This window comes from Monodon monoceros, unplaced genomic scaffold, assembly GCF_005190385.1.
Source record: "Monodon monoceros isolate NGI ecotype Baffin Bay Population unplaced genomic scaffold, NGI_Narwhal_1 Super_Scaffold_12, whole genome shotgun sequence".
NCBI classification, from domain to species: Eukaryota; Metazoa; Chordata; class Mammalia; order Artiodactyla; family Monodontidae; genus Monodon; species Monodon monoceros.
This window is the reverse complement of record NW_021703768.1, coordinates 89,465,772-89,479,136: the sequence shown is the minus strand read 5'-3', so window position 1 is coordinate 89,479,136 and position 13,365 is coordinate 89,465,772. Positions and strand designations below refer to the sequence as shown.

General features: G+C 37.3%; 1 protein-coding gene across 4 annotated transcripts in view; it reads right to left on the bottom strand.

Annotated features, from left to right (window-relative positions):
* Positions 1-757: 757 nt before the first annotated feature.
* Positions 758-13,365, bottom strand: part of FER (FER tyrosine kinase) — a 466,661-nt gene continuing 454,053 nt past the window's right edge. For 2 of the 4 annotated variants that reach the window (XM_029216685.1, XM_029216686.1), the window contains 2 exons: positions 5,837-5,959; positions 758-4,653 (listed from right to left, as the gene is read on the bottom strand). In XM_029216685.1, the coding sequence (XP_029072518.1) occupies positions 4,511-4,653; positions 5,837-5,959 (266 nt within the window). In that variant the 3' untranslated portion in view covers positions 758-4,510. The remainder of the gene's footprint in view (positions 4,654-5,836; positions 5,960-13,365) is intronic. The other 2 variants (XM_029216683.1, XM_029216684.1) reach the window with 1 other exon arrangement.

Sequence of the window (13,365 nt, the reverse complement as noted above, 5' to 3'; positions counted from 1 at the left end):
GGAATTCAGTTCAGTAGGATTTTTCTACCACCTAAGAATCTCAGTCTTTATTAGGCAGTCTTTAATGTCTACACTTAACAATTCAGAATTTAATCTTTGAATCAGTATGAGGCAGTAGGATGGTCTTCAAGGGGTTACAAATATTTCCTTAAATTGAATTATGACTAAGATATATAGTTTTACACCTGTATTATAGCATTATTTTTTAAAGGAGAATTTTATGGGACTCTACAACTGTAGCAGTATCTCCTTCAAGTAGGTCATCTTGGTACATGAAATATTGACTTAATTAGAATATTTTCTTTGGCAGAAATTAATATGTAGTTCTGGATCTTCCCAAATAGTATATTATTCAGACTTGATATGAAACTGATCAAAACAGAGGAAACTAAATAAAACTAAAATATTTAATAAAAAATTTCTGGTACGTATAAGCAAATCAGAGTTAGTAATAAAAGAGGTAACACTTTATTTTAATGGTAAACTTTCATGCTAACTTAATAGTGTAATGGAACTGTAATATAAACTCATTTTCATATAAAATCTTTGTTTTAATTAACATATTAATACATAAACCATGTCTTTTTCAATGTCTGTCCCTTTTTGTTCTTTGTATTTTGCATTATTCTGTTTTGTGTGAGGGCTCTGACCTCCTAAATACAAAAGTCAGACTTTACATGACTCAGAATAGTGTTTATGGCCAATCAATTCTGTTGATAAGAAACAACTAAAATACCAATGGTGTGCTGGGGGGGGGTACGTATATGTAAAAAGAGGGTTGAGGCAAACAAACAAACAAACCCTCTTTTCAGAAAGTTATCAACTGATCTCATGTCAAAAGACACACAGCCACAGAACAGTGTCCATAGGGTATACTAAGGAAGGTTTTCAGGTACATTTTTAGAACATCTCATGAGTGAATTGGAAAGTAGCGTGACTGAGGTAACCGAACGACAGTAACATACGACCTAGACATGTATTTTTGCGTTCTCATTTTTATGTTTATCCCACTACAAGATCCTCAGTGTGTGGCATATATTATAATTAAAACACTTTCTTCTTGACACAAGTCATACCAGTATTGTGAAGCCACGGTTATTTTAGTGGTATTAGCCAAACTTTATATAAAACTATATGGCAAAACTGAAACAATGAGTATAACACAGACAAGAAAACCATACCATGGTTTAAAGGAAATTAAGACTATTTCAATGACTAAACATTTTCTTTTCTTTTAAAACAACCCTCAAATGAAAAACAGTTGTGAAATGTGTGCTGAAAATTGGCTGAAGCAATCAGACTCATGTTCTACACTGGTGTGCTAGTAACAGGTTTCAGTAATATCGTATTTGTGATAAAATGGTGAATTATGGACGAAGAATTTTATTGACTATATTAAATTTGGGAGATAAGAGAGAAATGATTACATAAGACCTTTCACTGGGGACCTAGTGGCAGGATGGACTAAAATGAAACCTCTGGTTTTGAAAGTCTAAACAAAACCTATTCATCCTTTATTATTTTTTCCTAGAAGAGAAAGAATATGTTGGCTTTGGGAAGTAACCTTACATTATATGGAGTGCAAAATAATTTTAGGTTTCACATGTCGGTAATAAATGTTAATTTGACAATAAAAGATCTCTTTCCTTGAAAAATGATGAGCTACTTAAATACTTCTCATAAAGGCTCCTTGGTGATTCAAGATAGAAAAATGCAGGTGAGAGTCAGGCTGCCTGGGCTTACCCGCCCCCCCCCCGACTCCATATTCATAAATTTAAGGAATTATGACAGAAACTACATAGCAGTAACAGATGCAACACGTGAAAACATCTATTAACAACACAAAGATTTGTGACCTGGCTGAATTACATTCAGACCAGTGGCAATTTTGGTTACTAAAATTTTGGTTACTGTTTTCTTACTAAACAAGTCATAGGATTTTATGTGTTTCCGAATCCTTCTTTCCCTATATCAACTTGCAAATCCAGAGGAGAATTTGTGTGTATGCTTTTTGGGTATGGATTAGCCTCCTAGAGTACATAATTCCAATAATTATCCGTGACAGAAGGGATGAATAAATTATGCTTCAAGCACAACAAAATTAACAGTAAAAATAGTCTGCATAAGTTTTTCTTAATGCATGTGCCTATGTTAAATTTAATATTCTATATAACTGATATCCTGAAAGACTCCCGATGAGTTATTAATCCTGAACTGTACCACTGCCTGCTTTGGGACAAAGAATAAAATAGAATTTAAATGCTGCAGATGTCATGATGTTTTGAAAAGCTTCTTTAATTTAAGCACACAGTTACGATGTGAACTGCAAATTCTAACAGCCTGGATGAGTGAAATATCAATGCCATGTTCGTTCTTTACACCAGAATGCAATGATTAAGCTTCAGGTCTTGTTCACAAAATTAAAGCCCAAACCATCATTCTCTTTGCTGAGAGCTTAGCAGTGCGGCTGCTAAGTGATGGGAGGCTGTTTCCTTTAAACAAAGAATATTACAGAGAGATGCACTTGGAAATACTGGCAAAGGGTGGAAATGTCCCCATTTTATTCTTGCTTTTGAAGGCTGTCAAGTGCCTGAAGACCAGAGCTCTTAATCTTAATTCATGAGTCTGTGCTTTGATTTACCACAGTATATGCCATCAAAAGAAGGTTTCCTTTTACTCATAATATTTGACAGAAGGGAAACAATGCTGATTAAAAAAGAGTTACTTTGTATATTGCAATATTTTTGCGGGCAAGTTTATTATGCTTTCATTTTCGTCTGGATGTGGTAATCATTAAATGTGTATGAAACTTCAAGGAGATTGAAGTGGTAGACACAAGCCAGTTTTCTCCTCAGTATTATCCTGTTTACTCTTGAAAGTAGTACTGGGTGTGAGTTGTGTGCAGTGATATTCCTAGGCAGCAAATAGGTGGAGGGGGCAGGAGGAATTTTCTATCCCATAAGCTCTTCCAATGAATGTAGACCAAATAATCACTACTGTGCTATTTGGACACAGGCCTGAGCACTTATTAAAAGCTCCCAGGCCACATTTACCCCTGAGCGTGACCATCTCTTACACACATATTTATCCTGAGAGGCAACCATATACAGACCATGGGGTAAGTTCCCTGGATGAAGCTAAGATTCAGCTAAAGACAATCCTAGTTTAAACTCTGTTACATTTTATTCATATGAAGCATCTCCAAACTCTGCTCATATATGGGTCGGCTAATGATAAGAATTTTCAGGTAGCAGTATAAGAGTAAATGAAGGGGGAAGGTGGACAAAGGAGGGCTATCTCTATAGCTTTTTCCTTAATAATGTTCATTTGACTTCTTAACCAATTTACTCCATTCATACCTGCCAGGTTTCTTGGTATTATGTGTGTGTGTGTGGCTGTGTGTCTGTGTGTGGGGGGGCGCATGCCCATGTGTGTACACACATGGATGTGTTTATGAACTAGAATCATGAAATTCTGACAGCTCTGGAGACTGGCACAAATGAACAGAATTAAATTCTGGGATGTCTCCTCTCAAATGAAGGTACTTAAAATTATGCTGTTATTTCTGTAGCCTCGTGCTTTGGAATTTCTCTAAAGAATTTTTTGTTGACAAGAAGGCTCTATCTGTGAACTCCTGAAAACATTTCTTAGAACCTTTTTCATGAATCAGACCATAAAATAAAGTGTGTGTGTGTGTGTAAAGGCATAACTCTGGTAAGAAGGCAGATTTTCTATTTTCCTTTCCTTCTCTTTGATGATGACTTTAGCTGCCCCTTTCTCCAGACCGTCCTCCTGTTCCAACTTACTTCTTGCCGTCACAGCTGTCTGAAACATTCTTTAAAAGCTGTGGCCTCAGTTAAGAGCTCTTTGAGGACATTCCAGGCATCATTTTCTGATGCCTGGACAAAAGGGGAGGGAAACAACAGCTTTACTAATAAGACAGGAATGTGAGGATTCTTACACTGTGCTTATTTCTGGTGAGAAAGGAAAGAAAACCCCTAGGTCTAAATAATGCTCAATATAAAAATGATGTTTACAAATACACTCTTGCCTTGGCAGAGCAGAAAGCCGACTTTGGTTGGAGTGTGTCCTGCAGACATGGCATTACCAATGCAGCTGATAGCACCGATTGAGTGGGGTCTGTGGCATGGGACAGCAGCCGTGAATTGGGTCTGAAGTAAAAAATCTCTGAGAAACATCGATGGTCCTGGTGTGAAAAAGATGGACTGGTTCCCCCTCACATTTAGAGCCTGTGCTTTTCTATTTACAAAGGGCTGAAATGGCAGGGTTGCTGTGGTGAGCTGAGAAAGCCCTTGGTAGGACTGGCCTGTTTCTTGAATGCATTCGCCTTTGACATTTTTTAACGGCACATATTTAAAAAACAGTTAATTAAAAAAAATAACCTTAGAAGACTGTTGCACATAACATGGTATAAACTCATTGTTAACGAGAACAATATTACTCTGCTGGAGGACCAAGTCCTGGAGGCTGAGTTTGCACTGTTCTGTCACTATGTGATTTTCTTCTTGATGACAGTGAGCTCTTTCTGAAGTTCAGTGAACTTGGGCCGGTTTTCAGGTTTATAATCCCAACACTTCATCATAATTTTAAAAATGTCCTCTGGACAATGCTGAGGGGCTGACATTCGGTATCCTGAAGACCCAAGAGAAGAAGAACAGAGAATTTAGAATGGGGATAAGATATAAATGTTCACATAGGGCATTATGCAGTTTGTAATTTTTAGTACCTTATGTTGTTGGTTAATAGAAACAAAAAATTCATTTCAGGGCAAACTGATTTTTTCTCTATAAGTAATGCAGACTTTAATATTAATAGAGCAACATCATTACCTTCTAGTTCAAAGAACCCATTTTCTGTTTGTTCATTTGTCACAAAGTCTGATGTAAGATACATCACATACAAATGCATGTTTTAGTTGCTCTAAGTATTTGCTTTCAGAATTTGCTTTTAGATGCTGTAGGCAGAGTTTAAAAAAATCATCTCTACAACTCAGGGTTTTGAAGATGAGGAAAAGGATGAGGATTTATAAACATTAATTTAAAAGTGAAATAAAAATGAATATGAGGCATATTCCTTTACAGTCTGAGAAGAATATTATCTTTAATTCAAAGTCACCTGGCAGTGTCCTGGCAGTGTGCTGGGTGGTGTGTGTGTGCCTGTGTGCATTTGCCTCAGGAGTGGTAGGAAAAGGGAGGAAGGAAGCTGGAAGTCATCTTCCTACACCCGATTCTACAACCATGCCCCCCTTGACAGGCCTGACCCTAGGGCGCTGGTGTTTTGTTGCAAGTGTTTTGTTGTTGTTGTTGAAAGCCGGGGACTACACAAGTGCACGTGAGGGTGTCACCGTCACCTGCTTATTCCTGTCCCTGATCTGAGAACACCATAGGGCTTCTTCAGAACTGTTCCAAAATTCTCAACTTCTTCCTGAAGTCTAACTACATTTCAATTTGCAGTAATATTAACAGTGTTTATTTGGCATAGAGTAAAAAATAGGTGGTATTCCTCAATCTCCTATTTCCCTGGAAGAGAGTGAATGGCACAGCCTTGCAGGTGTCATGCCAGGCAGGGGGAGTGGAAGAAAAGCCTAGAGCTTTCTATTTTCAAAGAGCTGGGATCTATCTTTTAAAGTCTTTGTTGTTGTTGTTGGTTTGGTTGTAAAGAGCCACACCATCCATAAAGTTCAAAAGTAGATTAACCAGCACCTCTTCTATCGCGTGCCCGAGAGTACTCTCTTTCTCCTCCCAGGAAACGCAGACACGGCACCAGCACTGCCCGGGCTGGCTGTGAACACTGCTACCCTGTGTCTTTGGCTCACCTCTTTCCACTTGTTCCCGAGCTTGTTGATTTGTCATTCCAGGGTATGGGCAGACCCCTAAGCTGAAGGTCTCCCAGAGGAGGATGCCAAAGCTCCACACATCACTCTCAGAGCTGTATCTCCCTGAAGGGGGAACAAAACCACATTCAGCTCACTGGATAAGCGGGTGACCATTTCTGGTTGTGTATGTCTATGTCAGTCACATATTAACATATTTAAACTTACCAGGAATTCAACAACTAGTGATCTTATTTTCTTGACTAGTTTTGCTTTCCAGGAGTAGTAATATTACCAATTAAATGAATAGTCTTCAGGCTGCTACTTTAACTAAGCCACCTTCCAAATCACATTTCCCCCACCAAGAACAAATATTCACTCAGTATGCAAGCTTACTTTCTCTGTGGCCTCTAAATGAGATAGATGGTTTATATAAAAAAGATATAAATTTGTACACATCGATGCCTAGGAGATTAAATAAGTTGGAGTTCTGCAATTTTGTCTTCTGCCTGCATCATTTTCTTTCTACTAAAATTACAAACAAACTTAAAGCAATAAGGAAAGTTTCTTAACTTCAATTTTTTACTCATCACTGTTTACAGATATTCTTACAAGCTTAAAGTTCTCATTTTCTCCACTGATAGTTTCATTTATGGAAAATACATTTTTCTGTGTTTTGAATAGAGTAGAAATTAACATAGCTGGCTGATAAAAACAACTTCTTTAAATTACATGGTGCTGTGTTTTGTCAAAATATCTTGGTGCACCTGCTTTACTGAATTACATAAGCTAACTCTTAGTTTAGTTTAGTTTTTTTTCCCTTGGTAATCTTCTAGAGAAACACAGAGATAAAAGCCAATACCAAATATCTTCTGGAATGAATGTGAAATCAAGGAGGGGAGGCAGAAAAGGCTATGAATTTTCAAGATTTTCCAACATATTTCTGCCATTCCAGGATGTATAAATGCCCATCCTCCCAAAATGTCTTGTTACTTTGAGTAGGATGGCCTTTTCTCTTTCTTGAAAACAGTACAATGAGAATGAGAGTATGCCTGTGTTACAACTGCTCTGATGTCAGAGTTTGGAGTGTACTTGCTGATAATCACCTCCAGCTGTGTGAATTAGCTTCCTTCTTAGTAGACGGTAATTATGGACATTCACTATGCTAGTTGGTAGGAAGATTAGTTTCCCTGTCTGCATATCAACTCTTTTCATGTTTGGCATCCAAAAATTTAAAATCATTCAATGGTTACAAGTTAAGACTAATTAACTCTTTAAGGAAGTACAAAGCATAGAGAACCAAATACCTTATTTTTGTAAGATAGTATCTAGGAAGAGATCAATAATGGCCAGTTGTATTATAAACTAAGATCACACTCTAGAAGTGAAAGCTTATAACCTAACTCTGTAACCTTGACTTTTATTTTATTATTTTTGGCTGCGTTGGGTCTTCATTGCTGTGTTCAGGCTTTCTCTAGTTGCGACGAATGGGGGCTACATTTTGTCGCGGTGCGCGGGCTTCTCATTGCGGTGGCTTCTTGTTGCCAAGCACAGGCTCTAGGCGCGCAGGCTTCAGTAGTTGTGGCACAGGGGCTCAGTAGTTGTGGCTCACGGGCTCTAGAGCACAGGCTCAGTAGTTGTGGCTCACGGGCTTAGTTGCTCTGTGGCATGTGGGATCTTCCCAGACCAGGGCTCGAACCCGTGTCCCCTGGGTTGGCAGGCGGATTCCTAACCACTGCGCAACCAGGAAAGCCCTGTAACCTTGACTTTTGAATCTGGTTTTACTGGATAATTTTAAAAAATTAATAATTCTTTATTTTTCTTATTGAGATATAATTGACATAACATTATATTAGTTTCAGGTGTACAGCATGATTTAATATTTGTATATATTGCAAAATAATCACCACGGTAAGTCTAGTCAACATCACCATGCATAGTCACCATCCATAGTCATAAAATTTTTTTTTCTTGTGATGATAACTTCAAGATCTACTCTCTTAGCAACTTGAAAATATGCCGTATAGTACTATTAATTATAGTCACCATGTTTTACATTAGACCCCCATGACTCATTTGTTTTATAACTGGAATTTTGTACTCTTGACCACCTTCACCCTCCCCCTGCCTCCCACTGCTAGACTCTGGCAACCACCAGTCTGTTCTCTGTATCTATGAGAGTGGTTTTGTTGTTGTTGTTTAGATTTCACATGTAAATGAGATTATACAGTATTCGTCTTTCTCTGTCTGACTTATTTCCCTTAGCATGATACCCACAAGGTCCATCCATGTTGTCACAAATGGCATGATTTCACTCTTTGCTAAGGTTGAATAATATTCTATTGTATATACACACCATATCTTCTTTATTCATTTGTCCATTGATGTACACTTAGGCTATTTCCATATCTTGGCTATTGTAAATAATGCTGCAAATGAACACGGGGGTGCATATATCTTCTTGAGTTAGCATTTTTGTTTTCTTCAGATAAATACCCAGAAGTGGAACTGCTAGATCATATGGTAGCTCTATTTTTAGTTTTATGAGGAACCTCCATACTGTTTTCCATAGTGGTTGCACCAATTTACATTCCTCCTGACAGTGGAGGAGGGATCCTTTTCTCCACAACCTGGCCAACACTTGTTATTTCTTGTTTTAATAACAGCCGTTCTAACAGGTATGAGGTGATAAGTCACTGTGGTTTTGATTTGCATTTCCCTGATGATTAGTGATGTTGAGTATCTTTTCATGAAACTGTTGGCCACGTATATCCCTTATTTGGAAAACTGTCTATTCTGAACTTCTGCCCATTTTTTAATCAGATTGTTTTTTTGTCTTGAGTTGCATGAGTTCTTTATATATTTAAATATTAACCCCCATCAGATATATGACTTGCAAATATATTCTCTCATTCGGTAGGTGTCCTTTTATTTTGTAAATGGTTTCCTTTGCTGTGCAGAAGCGTTTTAGTTTGAAATAGCCCGACTGGTTTATTTTTGCTTTTGTTGCCTTTGCTTTGATGTCAAATCCAAAACCTCATCTCCAGCACTAGAGCTTACTGCCTATGTTTCCTTCTAGGAGTTTTATGACTTCAGGTCTTATAGTCAAGTCTTCAACCATTTTGAGTTAATTTTTGCATATGGTGTAAGATAGTGGTCTGTTTCATTCTTTGACTTGTGGCTGTCCAGTTTTCCCAACATTTATTGAAGACATGTCCTTTCCCCATTGTATATTCTTGCATCCTCTGTCATAAATTAATTGACCATTTATGCATGGGATTATTTCTAGGCTTTCTATTCTGTTCCACTGATCTGTGTGTCTGTTTAATTCTAATACCATGCTGCTTTAAATACCATAGCTTTGTAGTATAGTTTGAAATCAGGGAGCATGATGCCCCTAGCTCTGTACTTCTTCCTCAAGATTGCTTTGACTGTTCAGGGTCTTTTGTGGTTCCACACAAATTTTGGTATTATTTGATCCAGTTATGTGAAAAATGCCATTGGTATTTTGATAGGGATTGCACTGAATCTGTAGATTGCTTTGGGTAGTATGAACATTTTATTAATATTGATTCTTCCAATCCATGAGCATGAAATATCTTTTCATTTACTTGTGTCTTCTTCAGTTTCTTTGGTTGTGTCTGATAGTTTTCAATGTACAGGTTTTTCACCTTGGTGAAATTTATTCCTAGATATTTTATTGTTTTTGATGCAATTATAAATGGAACTGTTTCCTTAATTTCTCTTTCTGATAATTTGTTATTAGTGTATAGAAACACAACAGACTTTTGTATTTTGACTTTGTATCCTGCAATTTACTGTATTCATTGATTAGTTCTAACAGTTTCTTGGTGGAGACTTTAGGATTTTCTATATAATATCATTTCATCTGCAAATAAGGACAGTTTTACTTCTTCCTTTCCAAATGGGATTCCTTTCATTTCTTTCTCTTGCCTAATTGCTGTGGTTAGGACTTCCAATACTATGTTGAATAAAAGTGGTGAGAGTGGGCATCCTTGTCTTGTTCCTGTTCTTAGAGGAAAAACTTTCAGCTTTTTACTGTGAACTGTGATGTTAGCTGTGGGCTTGTCATATGTGACCGTTATTATGTTGAGGTACATTTCCTCTGTACCCACTTTGAGAATTTTTATCTTAATGGGATGTTGAGTTTTGTCCAATGCTTTTTCTGTATCTATTGAGATGATATGATGATATGAATTTTAGCCTTTATTTTGTTAATGTGGTGCATCATGTTGATTGATTTGCAGATGTTAAACCATCCTTGTATCCTTGGAATAAATCCCACTTGATCATGATGTATGATCCTTTTATTATTTTATGTATTGCTGAATTCCGTTTGCTAACATTGTGTTGAGAATTTTTGCTTCTGTGTTCATCAGGAACAATGGCAGAAGAGAGGGGAGGAGACTCCTCAGTCAGGATTGGAGCAGATCCAGAGGGGCTCTCCCAGGAAGGTTAGATTCATAGTTTACTTGATGTGCCCGAACTTCTTGAGGTGACATTGATGTCGGTGCCAAAGCATCTGGGGGTGAAATACTGGTCAGTACCTCAAGCCAGGTTCTGTGTCACCAGCTGCTGCACGTCCACATCCTGAAATCTTGAACTTGACCTGGCCGTGGTTACACCCTTCAGCCCCTCCAAGTAATTTTCTTTTCTTGTGATTTCTGTGTGTGTTTTTTTTTTTGCAGTACATGGGCCTCTCACTGCTGTGGCCTCTCCTGTTGTGGAGCACAGGCTCCAGACACACAGGCTCAGCAGCCATAGCCCACTGGCCCAGCCGCTCTGTGGCACGTGGGATCCTCCTGGACCGGGGCATGAACCCATGTCCCCTGCATCGGCAGGCAGACTCCCAACCACTGCACCACCAGGGAAGCCCTTTGTGTGGTTTTGATATCAGAGTAATGATGGACTCATAAAATGAGTTTCAGAGTATTCCCTCTTCTTCTGTTTTGGAAGAGTTTGAGAATGACTGGTATTAATCTTCTTTGAATGTATGGTAAAATTCACCAGTGAAGCCAGTCATTCCTAGACTTCTTTTTGTTGAGAGTTTTTTTTGTTACTGATTCAATTTGAGAAGGTTTTTGAGAGATTTCTTTCATTTTTTCTAGGTTGTCCAGTTTGTTGGCATATAGTTGTTCATAGAAGCCTCTTACCATCCTTTGTATATCTGTGGTATCAGTTGTAATGTCTCATTTTTCATTTTTAACTGTTTTGATTTGGTTTCTGTCACTTTTTTTCTTGCTGAGTGTAGCTAAAGTTTTGTCAATTCTTTCATTTCAAAGAAATAGCTGTTAGTTTCACTGATCTTTTCTATTGTCTTTTTAGTCTTTATTTCATTTATTTCTGCTCTGATCTTTGTCATTTTCTTCCTTCTAATAACTTTGGGTATTATTTGTTCTTCTTCTAGTTCCTTGAGGTGTGATGTTATGTTGTTTGAGATCTTTCTTGTTTCTTGAGGTAGGCATTTATTACTATGAGCATACCTCTCGGAACTGCTTTTACTGCATCACCTAAATTTTGGTATGTTCTATTTCCATTTTAATTTATCTCAAGGTAATTTTGATTTTTCTTTTGATTTATTCTGTGGCCCATTGGTTGTTCAGTAACATGTTTAATTTCCATATATTTGTGAATTTCCTAGCTTTCCTCTTGTAATTGACCTCTAGTTCCATACCATTGTGGTCAGAAAAGATGCTTGATGTGATTTCAGTCTTGTTAAATTTATTAAAACTTGTTTTGTGGCCTAACATATAATCTGTCTTGGGGAATATTCAATGTGCACTAGGAAAGAATATGTATTCTGCTTCTTTTGGATGGCATGTGTATACTGGTCTATAGATATCTATATCTATCTATCTATCTATTTTTTTGTGGTACGCAGGCCTCTCACTGCTGTGGCCTCTCCCATTGCGGAGCACAGGCTCCGGACGTGCAGGCTCAGTGGCCACAGCTCATAGGCCCAGCTGCTCCATGGCATGTGGGATCTTCCCGGACCGAGGCACGAACCCACGTCCCCTGCATCGGCAGGCGGACTCTCAACCACTGCGCCACCAGGGAAGCCCAAGATATATATATATATATATATATATATATATATATCTGTTAGGTTCATCTGGTCTAAAGTGTCATTTAAGGCTGACATTTCCTTACTGATTTTCCATCTGATCTTTACATTGACTCAAGTAGGGTATTGAAGTCCCCTACTATTATTGTATTGCTGTTTATTTCTCCTTTTAGGTCTGTTAATATTTGGTTTATATATTTAAGTATTCCTACGTTAGATGCATAAATATTTACACATTTTATATCCTCTTGTTGGATTGGCTTCTTTATCATTATGTAATGCCCTCCTTTCTCTCTGATTACAGTCTTTGTTTTAAAATCTACTTTGTTTGATATAAATATAGCCACCCCAGCTTCCTTTTGGTTTTCATTTGCACGGAATATCTTTCTCCATCCCTTCACTTTTAGTCTTTGTGTGTCCTTATGTCTGCGATGAGCCTCTTGTAGGCAGCATATAGATGGGTCTTATTTTTTATTCCATTCAGCAACTGTCTTTTGACTGGCAAATTTAGTCCCTTTACATTTAACGTTGTTATTGATATGTATGTACTTATTGCCATTTTAATTCCTTTCTCGCTGTTTTATAGTTCCTCTCTGTTCCTTACTTCTTCACTTGCTCTCTTCCTTTGTGGTTTGATGACTTTCTTTAATGGTATGCTTAGATTTTTCTCATTATCATTACTGTATCTACTATAGATTTTGACTTTGTGGTAACCATGAGGCTTACATATAACAACTTACATTTTTAAGTTGATTAAAAAAACTGAAGATTGAACACATTCAAAAGCTCTACATTTTCACTTCCCCCTGCCTTGTTTTATGTTTCTGATGTCAGATTTTACACCTATTTATCTTGTATATCCCTTAACTAATTTTTGTAGTTATAGTTTTTATTTTTTTTTGTCTTTAACCTTCATACTACCTTTATAAGTGATTGATCCACTACCTTACTACATACTTACCTTTGCCAGTGAGATATATATACTTTCATATATTTTCTTGTTACTAATTAGCAACCTTTCTTTTCAGCTTAGAGAAGTCCCTTTACCATTCCTTGTAAGGCCAGTTTAGTGGTGATGAACTCTTTTAGATTTTGCTTATCTGGAAAACTCTTTCTCTCTCCTTCAATTTGAATGATAACTTTGCCAAGTAGAGTATTCTTTGTTGGAAGTATTTTTCTTTCAGCACAGTGAATATATCATGCCATTCCTTTCTTGCATGCAAAGTTTCTGTTGAGATATTTTCTGGTAGTTTTATGGGGAATCACTTGTATATAATAAGTTGTTTTTCTCTTGCTGCTTTTAAGATTTTTTCTTTAACTTTTGACACTTTAAATATAATGTGTTTGGTGTGGGTCTCTTTGGGTTCATCATCTTATTTGGAACACTGTGGGTTTCCTGATCTGGATGTCTCTGTCCTTTCCCACGTAGGAAGTCTTCAGCCATTAT